This window comes from Corvus hawaiiensis, chromosome 5 (assembly GCF_020740725.1).
Source record: "Corvus hawaiiensis isolate bCorHaw1 chromosome 5, bCorHaw1.pri.cur, whole genome shotgun sequence".
Classification (NCBI taxonomy): domain Eukaryota; kingdom Metazoa; phylum Chordata; class Aves; order Passeriformes; family Corvidae; genus Corvus; species Corvus hawaiiensis.
Genome location: NC_063217.1, coordinates 55,858,919 through 55,878,963, shown reverse-complemented (window position 1 = coordinate 55,878,963; position 20,045 = coordinate 55,858,919). Strand labels below are relative to the sequence as shown.

The 20,045-nt window shown below is 44.3% G+C and overlaps 1 protein-coding gene across 4 annotated transcripts in view; it reads right to left on the bottom strand.

Moving 5' to 3' along the window:
- Nucleotides 1–1,265: 1,265 nt before the first annotated feature.
- Nucleotides 1,266–20,045, bottom strand: part of GPRIN3 (GPRIN family member 3) — a 33,411-nt gene continuing 14,631 nt past the window's right edge. For 3 of the 4 annotated variants that reach the window (XM_048304108.1, XM_048304109.1, XM_048304107.1), the window contains exon 2: nucleotides 1,266–9,948. In XM_048304108.1, coding sequence (XP_048160065.1) covers nucleotides 7,484–9,856 — 2,373 coding nt within the window. In that variant the 5' untranslated portion in view covers nucleotides 9,857–9,948 and the 3' untranslated portion in view covers nucleotides 1,266–7,483. Of the gene's footprint in view, nucleotides 9,949–13,510; nucleotides 13,579–20,045 lie in introns of those variants that run through there. The other variant, XM_048304110.1, reaches the window with a different exon arrangement.

Sequence of the window (20,045 nt, the reverse complement as noted above, 5' to 3'; positions counted from 1 at the left end):
CATTTGAACAAGAAGCCAGATTTATTCTCTGTGTATGAAGGCACTATCTCCCTGAAACTCCATGTTACATGACAAAGTCTGCATCAGCCAGAAAATGTGCACTGGTCATCATTGGTTTGATAGGATGGTAGCTTATTTTCTGCACTAGTCCTTTTTCTGCTGGGTCAGTCCCCTCAGGGTGAGAGCTCTTTAGGCTTTTTCCTTACTGCAGCAAGGCTGCAAGGATGAAGCACAAAAGGGAGACCTCAGCTTTCCTGCCTACTAAGAGATCTTGACAAATGCAGCGCAGAGCTGAATGAACCAAGCTACCGTAGGGAAGCACCCCACTCTGGCAGCTTGGGGACTAATGTTTGGCAGCCACTGGCATGCAGGATCCTGAACCATACAACAAGGAATCAGCAAAGCTCATTAATAAAATGCCCTCTGCGACTGCCTGAAGGACTGGGCAATTAGTTGAAGCACCCGGACAACTACAAGGCACTAACAGAGAAACACGAAAAACTATTTTTGGGAATACACTCCAGCTTGGGGTGAGCAGACAGAACATCACTGGTAGCAAGAGGCACCATTCAACTGCATTATCTCAGTCTGTTCTGCTCCTGTCTTCTCATCATAGGAAAGTGTGTGCCAAGGTGGGGTCCTCATGTCCCCTGGAAGATAGGTACATAGATATGCCTTATCTGTAACAGCACTGGGTCAGAATGCTTCACTGCCATAATCTGTTACCTTATGCTCTTTTGTACTATGACACAAAACTTCCCTTTTTTGAGTAGGAAAATGGTCACTGTGATGCTGAGGCTCTCGGCTTTGTGTGTGGTGTGCAGGCGTGCTGGTGGGCAGTGGTGACCATCTGCTACAGCAGTGACACCGCAGAGTTCAAACGCCGCCTTTTCCACCTCGGCTCAGGGGTGGCTGTGCTGGGTGAGTAATGTGGTGTTGTGTGGCAGAGGGTTGTTGAAAGGCTGAGTGAATTCGTGCGAAAGGGCAGAGCAGCAGCTGATGCAGAAGAGCCTGTGCTCATGGGCAGCTGTGCAAAGGCAGCTGCACTTACACAGAAGGAAGCAGACGGGTCTCTTCTCCAGCAGGGAAAGCACAGGGAAGCTTCCACCACGCTGAGCTTTGCAAGGTACCAGGTCTCAGGCCTGAATCCAGAAAGCCCTTCGTTTCTGCTCTGACTCACACACATTCACAAATTCAAGCAGAATGTTCACCCATAAAAGTCCTTTCTTTTCCCATGTCAGCCTACAAACAGAGACCCAGAATAATTAAGACAGTGCTCATTTTATTGTACTCAGCATGGAAACCAGATGTAAAACAGCAAAACATTAAATTCCTAAGGGACTCGGTCAGGTGGGTAACATTGCTTTAGTATCACTTTAAGACTTTTCACATGCAAACTTCTGTTGGTATGTCTCAAATGAATGCCATGGTACACCTGGTAGCCTAAGACTAGCTTTATTTTGTACACTACATCACGTTCAATCAGTGTAACTATAAAATTAATAAAGCCACAATAATATTAGTTGTTGTTAGAAGCCTCCAAGTTGGTTTTCTTCTGCTGCTGGCTGATTCATGGCCATAGTTTTTTGAAATTAAAAGTTCAGATACACTCCCTACCTTTAATTCTGGGCATAAACTCCCAATACTTTTCAGTGTCACTGAGACCTTTACTTCACAACTCAGATGTGATTTTATGTGCCACAAACACACGAATGGTTCTCTTCCATTTAATGGAAATTCCTCAGGGCAGTATCTAAACTTGCTTTTGATGTACTTGAAACTATTGATTGTGAACTGAGCTAAGGGAAGTGTCAGGAGGACCCTCTCACCTGTTGTAGCAGAGCTGCTGAGAAGTGTCTGAGAGACTCGAATTTTGCAGCAAACAACTGCTGGGGACTTTGCTGGAAGATTTGTCATTTATTTCTACTCCATAAAGTGTCAGTCTTAGCAGAACGCTAACAAAAACTTAAGGTCTAATATTTCAAATGAGGACCAGTTGACATGATTCTATTCCTAATGAGACCAGATGCTTCCTATCACCCACAGACTGCTTTTTAGAAACCAGATAAGGAGAAAGATTTAAACTTTCCTCAAGGTTGTGGAAAATGCTAAGCCTCCAGCATTCAGTCAGGGCAAAGGGAAAAAATCATATTAGAGCATGAGTGATGCATGAGCCCTGCACACATGTACTTGCCTTTTAAACAGGGACACACACACATAAGCTTACCTACAGCAGAAGTTTTCCTAGAGGAAAAAATATTTCCCCTCTGTGTGATTTGGCTCAGTAATAACATCATTTTTTTCTATAAAGAAGCCTGAATGATGAAAGGTAGGTTTCACTTTGCAAAATCTTCTTTGCCAGAATTTGATGCAAAATCCACATTATAAACTCTAGGAAGGAAGAGCTACTCAGAAAAGCCCAAAGCAGAAAAAACAATAAATCTCAGAGTTTAAAAAAAAATAAAAATCAGTTTGGCTCAATGGAGCTGTTATACTTCATTCTTCCTTTTAAACACCTACACTGACTCAAGTGGGATAATTTAAGCCCCTAAGAGAATATTGCAGCCAGTTCAAGTTACAGGAACTGCTGACGTTCAGGTCCATGGATCACCACAGCATCCAATGAACCCAGAGATATTTGGTAGTGTGCACTATTTGGATAAGGACCTACCTGTGTGTCTTTGGGACAACTGAAAATACTGACCACTCATGCAGGCATCACAGAGACACCAAAACATAAACCAGCAGAAATTAGTTACTGAAACAGGGAGGTGGGAAAAAGGAGGGAAGGGTTTCCCTCAGACCACAGGCCTCAATTTTCTAAGCCCACAGAGTCTGACAATCAGTTGTCTGTCATTCAGAGCAGCCATTCCCACAAGATGTGTGCAAAAGAGTTACTCTGTTGTGGTAAAATTTTGCATTAATTTTTAAAAGGTGTAGAAGGACAGACACAGAACAAGATAATGGAGCAAATAAGTTAATAGAATTTGTACTTTCCTACAAACCTTGCATATACTGAGCTAACTAATGAAACACTGGTATGGTAGATTTCCATGGAGTTTCCAAACTGAAAACCAGTGGCAGCCAATTTGAATTCCTCATCAACACTGATTTTCATTTGGACTTCCATTTCTAACTTTAACACTTCATAGTAATGAAACTCAAGAGAAAAGCTAGTCCTATCTTTAGAGCATATATTCACCTTTTTGAATCCCTTCAATATACTTCTTCAAACAGTGCATTTTACAAGCTCTTATGTTTTAGTAGCAGTAATAAACTGAGGTTGACTGCTTAGAGGTTTTGTTGAATCCTATTTGGATATATCTATAAATACTAGCAAAATATACAGCCTTTGGAAACATTCATTTTCCTAAAAGACATGGGACACCAACAAATAAAAAAAAAAGTGAGGTCAGAAAACAAGTGGGCAAAACTTAAGCAAAACTCTGACTTTACAGACATAGGAATGGGAATTCATTGTGAAGTACCTACACCAACTTTATTTTACTTCTCCTTTGGTCTTTCCCTGCCCATGTTTCTCAGCAACTTCTTCTTCTACATTCAAAAGAAAGTTTTCTTCACCTGAAATGAAGAAGACAGATATTCCCCTTCTTGCCCCTTCAGCTCTTTCCCCACTCTTTTTTTTCCAAACCAAGTCAGCAGAAATGAGGCAGAACTTCAGCACTTGTGCCCAAACAACACAAAGCTGGCAGATCCCAACCAAGTGCACACAGATGGATGTCACAGCCTCACAAGAAATCCAGGACTATATTGCAAAATGCCTGCAAAGAGATGCTCCTTCAACTCAGGTATTGTATTGGCAATACCAAAATGTGCTTGTTCTCATCTTTCCTAGTGGAAAGCCCCAAGTGAAACTAGAAGTAAAGCTTCCATTCTTATTCACTGCTTTTATTAATGGCTCTTGCTACATCAGCCTTCCTAGGAGATGCAACTGACAGGGAAGGGTTTCCTGACAAATAGCTTGTTTCCCAGAATCTCTGATCTTGAAATAAAATGAATTAAAGAGTTACTTCAACTGGCTAGGCTACAACACAGGTACTTTTCTTTATTTTTCATATACATTTACCCTTGGGAATAACAAAGTATTTTCTGTTTTATTAGCCCAAATGGATTTCCTTGGTTGTTACCCATCCAAGTAATGCAATATGATTCTGAGTCATTGGGCAGAGAAAAAGAATGGGTTGGTGGCACATAGATCATCTCCACCTACTCTCTGCCACATCACTACTCCAAGCCCATTTTCATTTTTGGGACTGACATGACACCAAGAACAGCCTTTCTTGGCTGCTACAAGCTCACTCACATGCATAATATTTGCTAATTGCTACCCCCAACATGGTTGTTTCACTGTTGGTGAAAGATGTGTCATCACTGAGGATTCACATTGTCACTTAGACATCTAGTGCAAGAGAAAGCACTAATCACCAGAGTTAAACTAGCAGGTTGCCTACAGTCTGCCCTAGCAAGGCACAGTCAAAACCTAAAATATTTTCCATGAGATATGCTGGTGAGTATCGACTCATTTTTATGTGTTGGCTTTTGGCACTTCATTGCTTGGCTTCCAACACACATCTGCAGGACTTCTGCACCCACCAGACAGTGCCATGGACAACTTGCCTCTTTGCACTAGTACTTGCCCTGAACACAGGCTGAGCACTGCATTTTTTTTTTCAGTTATGCCCATGAAGTCATTCAGACGCATCCACTCAGTAACTTGTCCATCGGCACTTTGTGGTACAAATGCACTGGTGACATTTTCCTAGAAGAAAGGTTATTTATTGTGGGGAACTCACAGCTGAAAAAAGCTGCAAGGAGCCAGGGGAGACCTCTCATTCCTTGCAAAGAAGCATTAATTCCAGTGCTGTCCCAGCATCTGCTCATTCATTGCCAAGCCCAGTTTGGTGTCAATAAAGCAACTCATACCCATATGCTAAAAACATTTTGCAGAGCTTAAGCTAAAGGATAAAATTCATGGAAATCAGTGAATGAGTGATAGCTGTTTATTCTCCTCTGGAAAAAAAAACCCAGGACAATAAACTTGTATATTCAGACTGAGCATATTTGTAAAGGGACAGTTCAGAGTAAGCTGGCTCACAGCTACAGCAAGGGGAGCGCACAGGGGGATGCGAGCTGAGCCAAGGGACACGGCTTCACAGGATGACAGGCTGGGCAACAGCTAGTGAGTGAAGGGGCAGGAGGGAGGCAAAAGGAGCAGCACAGAGCCTTGGACCTGGACAGGACACAGCAAAAACTGCAGACAACTCAGGGAACCTCGTCAGGGCTGACATGGACACAATGTGGGAAGAGACACTGAACTTGTCAACTAACCTGACCTAATGATACTGTCAATATTAATCCCACACAAAATTTCACGTGATATTCACATCTCAGACACTACTAGGAAGGGGGTGGAAACAGCAGTACTAACAGAAAAAAGGGTGGAGACTTTCCTCCTGGTAGGCAGAAGTGGGAAGACGCTCTCTAATGTGGTGATTTAGAATTAAAAATTCAGCACCACAGGTAGGAGAGGACTTAAATTTAACATACAAAAATTGAACAAGGACGTGACATAAAGCCCCCTGGTATATATCTGAGGAGTCAATTCAGTACTATCCTTAGGGGCAACACTTTTCATTGCACTGGGTTAAAATATATCTTACAGTATTTTACTTTTATGCTAGGGAAAAATCGCCCCGAAACAGCTACTACGGCAGTTGATATACTCAAGAAGTCTGGCCTCCTAAATAACTGGGGACCACCTCAGGTTGGCTTCACAGGAAAAAAAAAAGAAAAGAAAAAAGATACTAATACTAATTTACACTGTTTAAACCTGTAAGATTTAGAGTAAATTGTAAGAGTAAGATCTACAGAGTAAGTCAGGTGTGTGGTACTAGAGACAGAAATAAATTATCATCATGATTCATGAAAAATCTTTAATGAACTAAAAGCATCTCCTATTTAACTCTAGTACTCTGCAGGATTACAATACCCAAATCATCAGTGCTTTGCAGGATTGATAACTAAATTTTCTAAAAACTGCAGGAGTTCCCCAGCCTCCCATAATGAACTCTAGTGGACAAAATACAAAGCTACTGGGAAACACATTTCCCAAGTTGAAAAATATTATTGAGAAATGTGACCAACATATATTTGAGACATTATTGTATATCATACTTCTGGAGAAACAGTCACTAAGCTACCTTTTATTAGCAGTTTCTACAACTAAGTTCAGAAATACAGCAAAGATTGTCTCAAGATTTCAGTACTGCTGCAAATTTTTCAAGTTAACAGTATAATGGTTTATAATATAGAGTGTAAGGTAAAACAAAATACACACAGGCTAAATAAATGGTATTCGGGTTATGAAAGGCAGCAAGAAAAGCACCAAAATACTGGAAAAAAACAGTAGAGTTGGCTAAGGACTTCAAAGGGAAAAAAAAAAAAACCAGTATAACACACTAGACATGGAGGCTCATGGACCCAAATGAACAGGAAAGCCTGCTGCTATGGGAAAACATTACTGTGCATATCTGGAGAGAGAAGAAAGATCCACATCACTTTCAAGAGTGATTTAGAAGAGAGGTGCTCAGCGCCACGGGAGGCTGGGAGGCTGCCCACCCCACCTGAGGAGGCAGAATGGCTTCCTGCTTTTTAAAGACTTGGCAGGAGCACCAGAGAGTAAGGGTGGGCACCATCCTGCTGGATGCAGGTCCACCTACCGATGCGCTCTCCTGTGCCTGGCCGGCTTATACCTTGAGTGGCCACTGCAGGGGACAAAAAGCATCTCTCTCACCTCCCCTTCTGGCCACCAACGTCCCACTGCCTTAGCTTCTCCCAAAGAGAGAATCCTTCAGTCTTGATCCTCATTCTTGGCCTGGTTCTGCATTTCAACAGGAGGGGAAGACCGGGCTCCCTGGGGCTCACCTGGGAACAGTGGCCCACAGTATCAACAGAGGTGAGGCTGCTCGGTGATCAATGTCCATAGCCTGGTTCATGGACTTGCCTCAGCGTGGGTAACTTACAAACCAGGAAAGTTGTCTTGTGTTAGGTCTTTACAGCTGTTGAACCTCAATTCCACCTCCCTCAGCTTCCCCCAGTCCACCCCTTTGAGTAAGACCTCATAATGCACACAAATAAATTCCCATAATTCTGACAATCCCTCTGCTTCCTGATTTATCAGAAGGTGCTGCTCTCCCTGCAGCAAGGTGGCAATTGAAATTTGTGCTTTTGCTAAGTGCCTAGCTTTTCATCTGACAGCAGTCAAGGTTGGGGCATAACGTAGAAATACACCAGCTGTGACAATAATAATGGCAGAATGGAGCATGTGGCTAGTCAGAAAACAAAGGGGAATCATGTTCCACTGTTGTTGCATCACAACCCCAATTACACAACCAAACAGCAGGACTCAAGGGGAGGGATTCTCTCCACCACCGCAGGTATTTAGGCACCCCTGCAAACCATGTCAGTCTAACACAGAAGAGGGAGCAGGTCGGACACAGCAATTAGGACGCCTAAAATTCTGCAGCATGGACTGGAACACACTGTGCTGCCTCCCTTTCAGTTTTTTATTTGAGGATGTATCCGAGGAAATGGATTTCCGGGTCTGATTGTTCTGGGCCCGGATCAGTTTTTCGTGTTCCCGTATTTGTCTCTGTAAGTGGTTCTGGATAGCGATTCCCAGGGATTCTGGATCGAGGGAAGCACCATAAACCTCCCAAGTCATTCCCTGCTCGTCCCAAACAACATCCCTGACATGTTTGGACTGCTTCACCTGTACTCTTGCCTCCATGGCTGGGGTGGAGTGCTTTTTGTTCTCCCCCAGGTTCGGCACAGCTGGAGCAGAAGCAGGAATTGCTGCAGTGTGGAGCTCATGTCTGGACTCCCTGGCCTGGAGGCCCTGCTGCTGGGGAGCTGCTGATACTGGCACAGGAGGGGCAAGACCTGCAGAACTCACATTCAACTTGGGCATCAGTCCTGCCTGCAAGCTCTGGCCACCAGCCATCTGAGACTGGCCACTGTCTCTGTGGCCTCTGCTCTCCTTCTCACCCGCATCCTCTGAGCATGCTTTTACATGGGCAGCAGCAGGCTGGCTGCCAACATTCACCCCTCCTTTAGGATCAAGTACTACCAAGTTTTCTTCCTTTGCTTTTACCACAGATTGATTAGGACTGGCCTCTCCTTGACTTGCACCCTTGCTTTGCACAGGCTTTTGGTCAGAGCTGCCCAGGACCTCCTTCTGCTTGACTTCACTGTCCAAGCCACAGAGTAAAGGTGACCGGCTGCTTCCCACATGAGGGACGAGATCCTGCACGTTGTTCCCTGTTCCTGGGACAGCATTGGTGGAAGTGGTGCTTGGCTCACCAGCACCAGTCCCAGACTGTGATGGAGTTTGATTACTGGAGTTAACGTCAAGCTGCTCCACTGGGATGGGCTTTGGTGGGACTGGAGCATCCATTGGCAGCTGAGCAGCATCCTTGACATCACGAGCTGCACTGGTCATTTCAGCATTACCCACAGATGTTCCTTGGGAGGTAACAGCTGCAGGGGAGCAGGAGAGAAGAGGTTTCACATTATCTGCTGATACTGGAGACACCACGTCTCCAGGCGGTTTGACAGGCTGGGTTTGGGCTGAAGCAGTCACAGCCACAACAGTCGATTTTGATGTGATACCAGGAGAACATGGGAAGTTTTGTTGTGAGGATAAACTGTCAGTAAGTGCAGCCTGGCTCAGCCCCATACCTCCTTGGTAAATTATGTGCAGTTCTTCCTTCTCCTCTGGAGGAAGATTCCCTTTTAAGAAGGCAGCAAAGATGCTTGGACTGGTGGAAGCTGATTTGCTCTCCACGGTAGCCACGGCTTGCACCTCAGCATCTCGCCATGTCCTGCTTACAGCTTCCTGAGTAAAAGGGCTGCTCTCTGACTGAGCTGTCATTGTACCTGTTTCTCTGAATTTGGAGAGCTGGGTGGGGTTTCGACTCCCAGGCGTGGGGCCCAGGTTGTGTACAGGACGTGGACTCCCGTGGCCAGACTGGGCTGGTGCCTCACTGCTCTGCACTGCTTCAGTTTTATCTGAGGGCTGCGACTGTGCCATGTCTGCAGTCCCGCTTTTTGCCTCCAGAATGGTCTGTGCGACTCTCCCAAGGTCAGCTTCAGCTTGCCTTGCTGGCAAGGCTGACTGACACACAGTGGAATCATTTTTTTCTGCCGCCCTGTCTTTTTCCCCTGTTTGCAGAAGGTTTGCCTGAGAAGTATGACAGAATTGATTAACCCCGACAGGATCACCAGGGGAAGAATAATTTAACACTTCAAGCGCTGGCTGATCATCACTCCCCTGAGGTTTCAAGGCAGAGTCATCTATCTGTGTCAGGGAGCTCGTTTTGGCCTGGCTGCCTTGCACAAACTGCCGGGAGCTCTGGGGGGCTGGCATCATCTCTGGCCCTTGCCCTGCCAAGAGGGCTCCTCCTGCCGCAAGGGCTGGCACTGCCGGAGCCTGGATGCCCGCTGGCTGGGAACAACCAGCAGGCTTCACATCTGCAGGATGCACCTCTGCAGCTGTGCTAGCCAGCCCAGGAGAAAAGGCTTCCTGCTGGCTGTCATCATCTGTGTGGTACCGCTCACAGCTCTGTGTGCCGGCAGCAGCTGTGCAGTTCAGGTCGAACGAGCAGACCCCAGCTGAGCTGGACGGGGTGCACGGGAAGCCATTGCTGGCCCTCTCACCACTGGGGGGTTGGGGCTGGTGCTTAGCAGGCTGCAGATCTCCCAGGTGCTCCTCCTCTGCAGAAGTTGAGACCAGGGAAAGCTTGGCCGATCTCAGAGGATCTGGTACAGTCCCCATGGACTGTCTTCGAGATGTTGTTTGTCCTCAGCTTCTCCTTGGAGTTTTCTCACTGGGCAGGCTGTCGGCGACAGGTTTCCTGTGAAGCTAATCTGTTAATGAAACAAACACAGTGTTAGCGGCAGTCAAATTTAAGAAAAAGTACCCAGAGCTAATTGATTTTATAGTGTGAAGAGAAATACTTGCAGGCAAAGGGGAAAGTGAAGCACCCAATTCTGCCTGAAAGTCACAAAAAAGACACAGATTTCAACGATCTCCCAGTTCCGAGGTCTGGATGGAAAAAACAATACTAGGGACAAAGCAACAGCAGCTCCTCTGTTGTTGATACATTTAGCAAAACACTGACATGCCAGAAGGGAGGAAAAAAAAAAAAAGAAATATGAAAAGAAAGAAGAGGTATGGACTTTGTGTGGAAGTTTGAGTCACAAAATAAAAACACTGTGACAATATTCTCTAGCAAGCCACCTGTGGAAGGAAATGCCTATGTGAAGAACAGATCCCTAGGTCTGAGTGGATCCCACATCTTCAGTGAGCTCCAGTTCCCCTTTCTTCTCAAGGATAGCCATTTTGGCTCCACTACCAACAAGGACAGTCACAGGGGGCAACAGGTCAATTTAGACTAATGTGAATGAACCCAAACCTCACTGGTAAAAGGAATATGAAGGGATCACAACCTGCTGTGTGATGCAGATAAAAACCAAGAGAAGGTACTGCACTCCAGAGCTGTGCACATACTTACTGCTCTCACATTTAGATCCTTTGAAATAATTACAAGGAAGCCAGCTTGATTAATAAATGGGGGTAGAGATGACCTAGAAATCAATTTACGAGTAGCTGGTATGAAATCGAATGGGGAGCATTGCAGCACCGCAGAACAGGAGGGGTTCATGCCATATCCAGGGAAACCTGGAGGAGGGATTTTAAGCAGGTAGAACAGAGTTATCCAGGTTGGAGTCATGCCAGAACTGCAGAGAAACCACTGCTTCAAACATGAGGTGTTTTCCAAATGTGCTTGCTGGCTTTCCAAGGGGCTTAGCACTGCCCAACCTGGACGCTTCTAGAGATCAAGGATGGGATCCGTATCAGCAGAGTGGTGGTGGCCAGTGATAGAATCTCATCCCACTCTTCTTTTAAACTGCAGGCTATCTGGGCTTGTTTAAAAAGCTTTCACTGGCTTATGCTGCCAGCAAAATACAGGTATGTAACTTGGGAGACACCCAGGTTTTGTTAACCTGATGATGGAAACATTGCTGTACCTGTTCGTGTGCCCGTCTCTGCAGGCACACAGTAGGATCTCCTTTGCTACATTACTAGGGAGATGCTGCTGGAAGCAGCGGTGCAACCACTCAGCTGTTCCAGACCCTTCCTCCACACTAGCAAAATCAACAAAACCCTTTCCAGAAAAATCTCTACTCTCCTTCTCTCAGCCTGGATTACAGTGATATAACTTCCTTAGTCTCTGTAAAATCAGTCCTAAGTTTCAGCACCTTAGGATACTTTAAAAGAGCAACAGGAGAAAACTGCTCAATGAAGGAAAATTTAAAAAAATACAGCCACTCTATTTTTTCTAAGAAAAGGAAAGTGCTGCAACTTATTACTTATTCATTAAGCTTTCTGTCTTCCAGATATTAAAAATGTATTATTTTTTTACTGCCTCTTTGGGCTCTGTCCAACCACAGAGATATAATCTGCTGGGTTAAGCCAGCCCTGAGAAACTATAATCCTGCCTCTGAAGGATTCCAAGTCCCTTAGCTGCACTCTGTGACAGAAGCCCAGCATCACCCCACAAGGGATTTCCAGGAGGGCTAAGGATTGCCAAGCATTTTGAGAAGTACTAAAAGTATGTAAATCAGGCTGAAAATCAATGGAAGTTTGTGGCTGCCTACAACACATCTTGCCTTCATTTTATTCTCACTTTAGAGACAGCCAGCATAGTCCTGAAGGAAGGACAGACATTCCATGTTCACGCTGTTGTGCTATAAACATGTAACGGCTGCGAGGAGAGGAGCAGATGGCTTTGGGTATCCATTGGACTAAATTCTGTTACTCTCTTCTTTCCTTTTCCAAATATCGATGCAAACCAAACCAGTATATACAACTGGGCAGCTCATATATATTTTTTTTCCTTATTTTTTAGATCCAGAAAGAAAAATTAAGCAAATAATGGAACAAAACCAATCCCCATTTTTAGGATGAGATGTACTACTCAGCAAACAGTGTCAGAAGAAATGAAGACTTCTGAGAAAATCAGTTTGGTTCATCATTATACAAAACCTGGGCAAGGCAATCTGCACACTGGAGCATTATCTTTTAACTCATACCCACTCAACAGGGCAATGAGTCCTAATTTTTCAATTAAATGAGTTAGTTCTGGTCTGAACCCCTGCATGAATTCTCCCCATCTCTTTAGTGGCTCTTCACCAGCATCACCTGAAACATATAGTTAAATGTTTGCCTCGTATGGTAATTAAAAGAGATTCTGCTACCAGCCCTTGACATATGTCAAGAGAAGAAATTCTGCCCCAGAAAACCCAGCTGGACCTGTTCTCTGATGTGGGACAACTGAGCACAGTCCAGACATTTTGCTTGGCCCTTGAATGTGGGGCAGGGGGTGGATCATTCTTCTGCCTGGAATGGCTCTGCAAATGAGTCAATTTATGAGAAAAGGTTTCTATAAAGACTTTGTTGTCAAAGTCATGGAGCTATTTTCTAGACTCGTCACTAAGCCATCCTAATGACAGGAGCCAAAGGCACTGAAGTAGTCTAAATAAACATGGTAATTTAAGAAAATGTTCTAACTTAAGAATTAATAAAAATCAGAAAAAAAGCTAAGTCTTATGAAAGAGAGCAGCAAGGAAGCCCTACAGATTACAGAACTAGAAAGGCATTTTTACTATTGGAATCTCATTTATGATTATTGTCTCATTTTTATTATTTGAGTCCTGTTACATAGGAATGAAGAACAATGTTGGGACCTGTGGGCAACACTACTCAACTGCCAAGACCATGAGGATTCAAACAAACAAACAACACTGCCTACAAGCAAATATGTAGGAAAAACAGAAATACAAAACTCAGTAGAAGGCCAAAAAGCATGTCAAAACAAATCAAGATTGCTGATGAATTTTTCAAGTCTTGTACATCAGACTTGGAGCAATCATCCAAAGTTTTCTTTTAACAGGAGGTAAAATTAGTATCTCCACAAAGGTCAAAATCAAGTTTTAGTAATAAGAACAGATTTGCTACACCAACAGAGTTCTCCTTACCCTTATTCTTGCAGATTAAATTAGCCTGCCTGACTGTGTCAATCTCATCTCAACAAAGAATTATTGTGGACCTTTAGCAACAAGAGGTTTCTAACTTTGGTAAAGTCTATGTTTTCTAGTTAAAGACCTATTGGGAGGGTCCCTGCATGGCCAGCAGACCTTCATGGAGTCTTGTAACTGAGTAGGTCTTTTTTATGTGCGGTTAAAAAAACCCAAAAAACCCCAAATCCCAAGAAGTTTCCTGGCAACTCAATGCAGACAATGTAAAGAAACTCCTATTTATTTCAGTAATACCCAACCCCCAATAAAACAACACTGCAATTTTTACTCTTGCTGCTTATGAGAAAGTCAACAAAACCAGAAAGTCTGCATGTTTCATAATACAAACCAATACATTTTCAGGAAATTCCTATGTAAGATTCTGCCTTCCATCTCCTCTGGAAGAAATCTGAAAATCTGCAAAAGCACAAATAAGACTGTCAGCATCTCCACCTATCCTCAACTGTAAAAACAACTAAAAAGCAGCTCCCAAACTAATCAAGCACCCCTTTCCCAATTCTGGATTTCCATTCCTTGAGTCCCCTACTCTTTGAGCCCTCTCTTCAACCTTGTCTCCGCAAATAGAAGAGCTGAACACTTGCTCTTAATAGTTCTAATCTTACAAGATCTCTCAGATCATCACAAAAATACAGCCACATTGGTTAAGAACAGAGATAAACATCTGCTGAAGTGGGAATTCAGTCTCTGTTCTCTTCTCCTGCTCTGAGGAAAAAGACAATGACTCACCTGAACTCGTATTAGACCACTAAATGTATCGAAAATAAAACACATTTCTTTAAATTTTAAACATAAAAATGCACTTGCATCCTTCTAATTCTGCAGCCAATGGGTTTTTTTTTTCCTCTTTTCAATGTCAAAGAGTGTTTGTTATTCTGTTTTCCATGAAAAATTTGCTTTATGGGTTATTTTCTCCTAATTATCTGTGGGATCAAAAAGACTGGCACTACAAATGAAAGACAGCACAAAACAAGGACACATTCATTAAAATACTTAAGAGTTTGCCTGAAGAGGTAAGATACAAGAGGCAGAACTTCCATCTTTCAGTGTGTTTTGGGATGCTGACAGGAGACAAATTACTCACTGTGATGACAGGGAGGGAAGAGGTGGTGGGGATTTCCACAGATACCTCGCATACTTGTGATTCCCACCAGAGATGGGGCTGGCATTTCAAGCAGAGGGTGCTCTAAGTCCCAGTTCTCCTTCTACACCTGGGGAATGCAGATGTTTTTGCAGGTCAGACCTGCAGACAAAGCAGGAACCTGTGCCAGAGACAGGCAGAGAGCTGGACAGGAGAAGTAACACATTGAGCACCACAGGGCTGCAGCTCCCTCCGTGTGGACATTAGGCAAAGTGGGTGATTCTATGTGCTGGTTTGCTTTTGACTGGCCTGTGCTGAGTGAGTTAGCAGAACTTCTGTAACACCTCAGCAGATACTGCAAAATACCTATTTATTCCCTCACTAGCCACTGAATTGATATGACTTTACTCAGCCCAGAAGGACAACAGCCTATTGCAGCTCAGAACTCCCTACGATCCTGAACTCTTTATTTTTACCTTTCACTATATTAAAAATTACATTTCTCATCTGTAAGCTTTTTAACTCTATGTGTCTGGGGGTTTGCTTGAAAGGCTTTTCAGTTTTCCTTGATATTTTTTGGGGTAGGAAAGTTTACTTTAGAAAAACATCTGATCCACTTGAAGGCTCCGGCCAGTTCAAAGCTCTAGCACACATAAGATATGGATCCTGTCCACAGCCTTCCTGCTGCTGGCCACAGGAGTTTAAGGACTTTCTGGATGGAAGGACACACTTTAATCACCTTTGGAAATGAATGCACATCTACTCATGGACCCCCTTAGCATAGCTGGCCTATGCAAAATGCTGTGCAGGGCACACATGCATGCCCTCTGAGAAAAGGACCTCTATTTGTACAAGCCTACTCACTGGAAGTCTAGGCCACTCATTTTAGCATTAAAGCAAACGCCACCAAACAAAACCCCACAGCCTCTCCTAGAACCCTTCCCAACATCTGCACTAGAAGCCCTTCTTAATCTCATGTGATGCATGTCATGACACTAAATCAGCTGCAACTACCAACTGAGCCACATGAACAGCCCTGAGGAAAAACCAGATCCAGCCAGGGCTCTCACTGGGGTCCACCAGACCTCAGAGCTCCTCCCCCTGGATGTTGATACAAAACAAGTACTATCTATCAGGTCTGCTCAGAAAGATGCCATGACACAATGAGAAATGGAAACGGCAGAGGTAAAAACAGGAAATAAGCCCAAACACAAAACCAGAGGCTAAGTACTCATCTTTGCTTTGTAATGGTAGTAAACTGAGGAAAATCATGTGAAAATCAAGGGCAAGATGTACTACCATTTTCAGCCAAAAAGAGATGGCTGCCAATCAGCCTGACACCTACTGAAGATTTATGTAGCACTATTCTGTACATGCTGAAGAAACACATTTTTCTGGTTGTTGATTCCTCTCATCTTGCATCCCTCTGCCAGGTATAGACTAACTCCACAGAGTGCAGAGCATGGGAACTCCACTTTGGAAGGACAAAGCTCAGCTTAACCTGCTGCCCACAACCTACAGATGAGAAAATGTGTCAAGCCAGTCCTACAAATGGTACAGTGGCCTCTGGGGATAATACAAAGCAAAGCAAACTGCTTTGCACCTTTCTTAATTTCTCTCAGCTTCTGGCTAACCTTAAGTACATCCTGCCAAGAGCCCTCAGTAGGGCCTTGCCCCAACACCTCAAAGCAGTCCAGGGACACATGGGTACCTCAGCAGTCACTCAGGGACAAATGTGTGAGAATATCTGCAATTGGCTTTTATAGGCAGGCACAGAGAATAAAAACTGTGCGGTGATCAAGCATGATTCAGCTCTACTGTCCTGCTGGCAGTTACCCTACAATTAGAAAGATGTCCATGTAAAAGGAAATACAGCTCTGCTTGGAGACAGGATGTTCCAGCCCATGTCCCATCTGTTCCCTGTGGGCAGCACCCATGTTGCCCTGGCCAGGAGACAAGCAGCAACCCCCACATCCAGCTCTGGCACCAGCTGACGAGGCCCTGGTGGGAGCCCGGGCACTGTTAACAATGCCACAATGCAACTCAATCCTGAAAGCTGGGCTGCCTCTGCTGGAAATGTCATTGTCCTCTGGCCATGGCCAAAGACACCAGGCTGGCACATGCTGTGAATGTGCGGCAAGAGCATCTTGTTTGCATGGGAGTAAGAATCAAGTGGTTATGTATTTATGGGTGCACCATGGCTTAGCAAAACTCTCCCACGTTTCCAGAAAGAAAATGGATTTGCCTTGAACTCCAACATTTTAAAGCAAGAAAAACCAGTATTTAGAAGTGATAGAAAATACAGTACTGAGAAGATAGCTAGAAGACATTTGGCAAGGAGATTGAAAATCCTGGTTTAGATTAAGAATTGTGTTATCATCTGCTGCCATCAAAGTTTTGAGCCTTCACAGCTCACTCCTTTCTCACAGATTAAAAGCCTTTTCCAGGAGAAGCTCAGATCCTCATATAACCACTGCTTCTAGAATCTCTCCAAAGAACCCCACACGTGGTCAGAGGAGGGTGGCATGGGAAGGAACCACAAGAGGGCTGGATGACAGCCTGACCATGCATCACCTCCACACTCTTCTCCCCGCGTCCTCCTGCCCCTCTACTTCCCCGCTCAGCTCACCTTCCCAAGCATGCTCCCTGTTGCAGACAGGGGCCTTGGGCATCAGCAGGGGCTGCAAGGACACGCTCTCTCCCTGCACACCTCTTCCCAGGGCTACAGCAGCCCAAAAAAGGCTTTCTTCGGCGATGCGTGTAAGTATGCAGGAGTCCCTGCTGAATACCAGGCTTGCTGCAGAGCACCACCAAGAGCCCATCAGTCTTTCTCCTCCAAGGTGAAAGGGAAGGATAAATGGCTTTATGAAAACAGCTAAATCAAACAACAACTATGCTGACTGGCTGAGGCAGCTGTAACAGTTGCATAAGCTACAGCAATATTCCTACCTGGGCCACCCTGGAGGGGAGGCGATATGTGGGTAAAACCTTTTTTTTTTGTTGTTGCATGTTATTGTGTTTAGCCTCATTATTTATCAGCAGTTTTTTCTTACTTCAGTGTCTGACCCTGGAAGTCATTTTTAAGGAAATGCAGCCCGACTTCAAGGGTAAGCCATGTTTCAGGAGGAAGGCCTGCGTGCACACTCCTGACACATGCACATGAGAGGAAACCAGCAACCTGCTGTCCACATCAGGCAGGTGACTGCATACAGCTCACTGCCACTGCTTACTTTCCTTCAGTTTACTATTGTGTAAAAACAAGACTCGGTGTTTGAGGAATGTGAACAGGAGGGTAATAAGGACCTCTCAAACACCACTTTTGTATTTGGTGTTGAAAGCAACAGAATTTCTAACTGACCAATGGGAATTTCACTCCTTACCTATCCTGCTATCTTTCTGTCTGATAAAAGTGTGGTGAAATCTAACCCCTCATTAATGCATTTTATTCAGCTGACTGCATTTGAATGTTGACAGCTGACAAACAAAAGCCCTTCATGAATTTTTCCTGAGAGCAGTTTAGCAGTAGCCAACAATAAATACCTTTTTCCTACACAGCAATACCAACGTGACTTCATTATAAAGCAGAGTGCTCATCTTCAGGGATGAAAGCATAATGCTGGCTTGTTGCCCATGCAATTCTTGCTTGTTGCCCAGACAACTTGCAACAACCAGGATGATGTAGTTTACATGGACATCCATCCACTGGAAGCTGGACTAGGACCAAAATCACATTCGTGTGGTCAGGAAAACATAACCACTGCTGAGTAGGTGTGTCTTAGAAAGGGTAGCTCTAGGGACAAAGGCTGTTATGTACTTCTAACATGCTTTCAGGTCCTCAAAAGGAAGCTTCCTGAATTTCATTATGACTTCCTTAAGAGCATTCCCCCAGTGCACTGAATACAAACATTCATCTCATGGCTGAAGCGTCCCCAGGAGCAGAGTTACTGCCCTAGATAATTAGGCCTGATTTGCTGCTGAATAACCATATTATCAGTGCCCAGAGAAATGTATTGTAGCAGCATTTCTTATTTTAAAACCAACCTTGCAAGTAAGGAAATTCTGCCTTGGAAGAGCTGACAGCAGGATCAATATCTTTTGCATAAGGTAAAACCCAAAAATGATAATGTTTAACTCTCACACACCATCTGAAAAAATTAACTTCTCCTCATATATCATATTATTTTAATGAAGATGCTGGACTCAGTTTTAGAGAAGGGAATAGATCTTTACATAACAGGCACCTGGCAAGGGACGTATCCATTGTCATTTACAGGCGTTATCCTAACTGAAAAGAACTACTCCAAATGGCATGTAATTAGAGAAGAAGGATGCAGTGCCTACCCAGTCATTACTGTAACAGAAATTTTCTGTACTGTGTGATTAACCTAAGAAAGGCATGATGATGATCTCACCATGTCTGCTCTTGCCTCCTGGCTATCACAAAACACAACTCATGTGAATAGAGAGGCTGGCAGCTGAAACAGCTATCACCGTGGGTTTGTTTTTTTTTTTAAAATACAGTTAAAAATATCCTGCCTTCTTCCGGCTGCCACCTCAGCAGTTGCTTCCTGTTTTTTCACGTTGTCACTTTGCTCTGCTGCTGGCTGTCATTGACAGTAAGAGCAGCAAAAAGAACAAAATAATCTCCTTAGTAAACTGCCTCCTGCTAAACACCTCCTCAAAAAACCCACGAGAGGAAGCGCCATGAGCTGGGCCACTTTTTGTCTGATGTATTGAGGCTCTGCAGGAAACCAAATGGCTGCAGGTTGGAGGCCTTTGGTGTTCAGGGATAAGATCTGAGCAATTCTGTGGTATCTTTACAATGCCGGTAAATGCTCTTTTGAGGGCAATGACTCAAACCTGGGTGTCCAGCTAAGGACTCTAAGCTGCTCACCTCAGTCACTCAAGCTTATGATGTGACTTTAGTGAGACCATTACATGAAAAGCTGTCATCTCAGCCTCAGCCTCTTCTTTTTCTTTACTTGAGGCTATACACTATTTTGTTGAACATTGACCCTAGCGGAACTGGGCAAAACCAGTGCCTCATTCAGTACTTGTTGGGCAAACTGATGAAGAACTGCATGTGGCATGTGGGGAAAGCAGCACTTGTCATGTACTGCAGATAATCAGCGAGACCACTGTTCTTTATATCCAGAAATGATGGAACAGCCTAACGGTGTACAAAGTGCTGTAGGTGGGTGAGGGCTTCCAGTCACCTGACTCTAAGGAAGGTCAATGCCAAATGGGAAAATGATGGTAAAATATTAAAACTATAAACCAGACCAGGTTGTCTTTGGTCGCCAGCCAGAGCTGACAGAAGGTGTTGAAATATATCTGAGAAACCTCCCAGATGTCAGTGACTGCCATTATGGCAGATCTGATCAGGTAAAATTGAGAGAACCTTACTGTTCTGGCTCTTGGCTTGAGCAAAAGGTGGTACTGGCACTGATACCAACTCAGCCTTGCTAAAAATCAGCTCCCAAGCCTTACAACACCTGACTCTGGGCCCTGAAATTCACCATGTAGCCAGAGAGCTCTTTGAGACAAAGAGAGGCTCTTAAGTCTTCTCCATCCAGCAATTAGATATGCTTGAACAAAGACTGTGGTGCTTCCTCTGGGTGAAGCAGCCAACTCAGTCACTCTCTCAACACCTCCATCCTCCTACAGCAAAGAAAATCACCAACAGCTGTGCTGTATGATGGCTTATTTTGGAACAACTCATTATTTGCAGGCTATCCCACAGGTGTTCGATGGCAGTAGCTTTTTAAAGTTGCCCTTGCAGGCA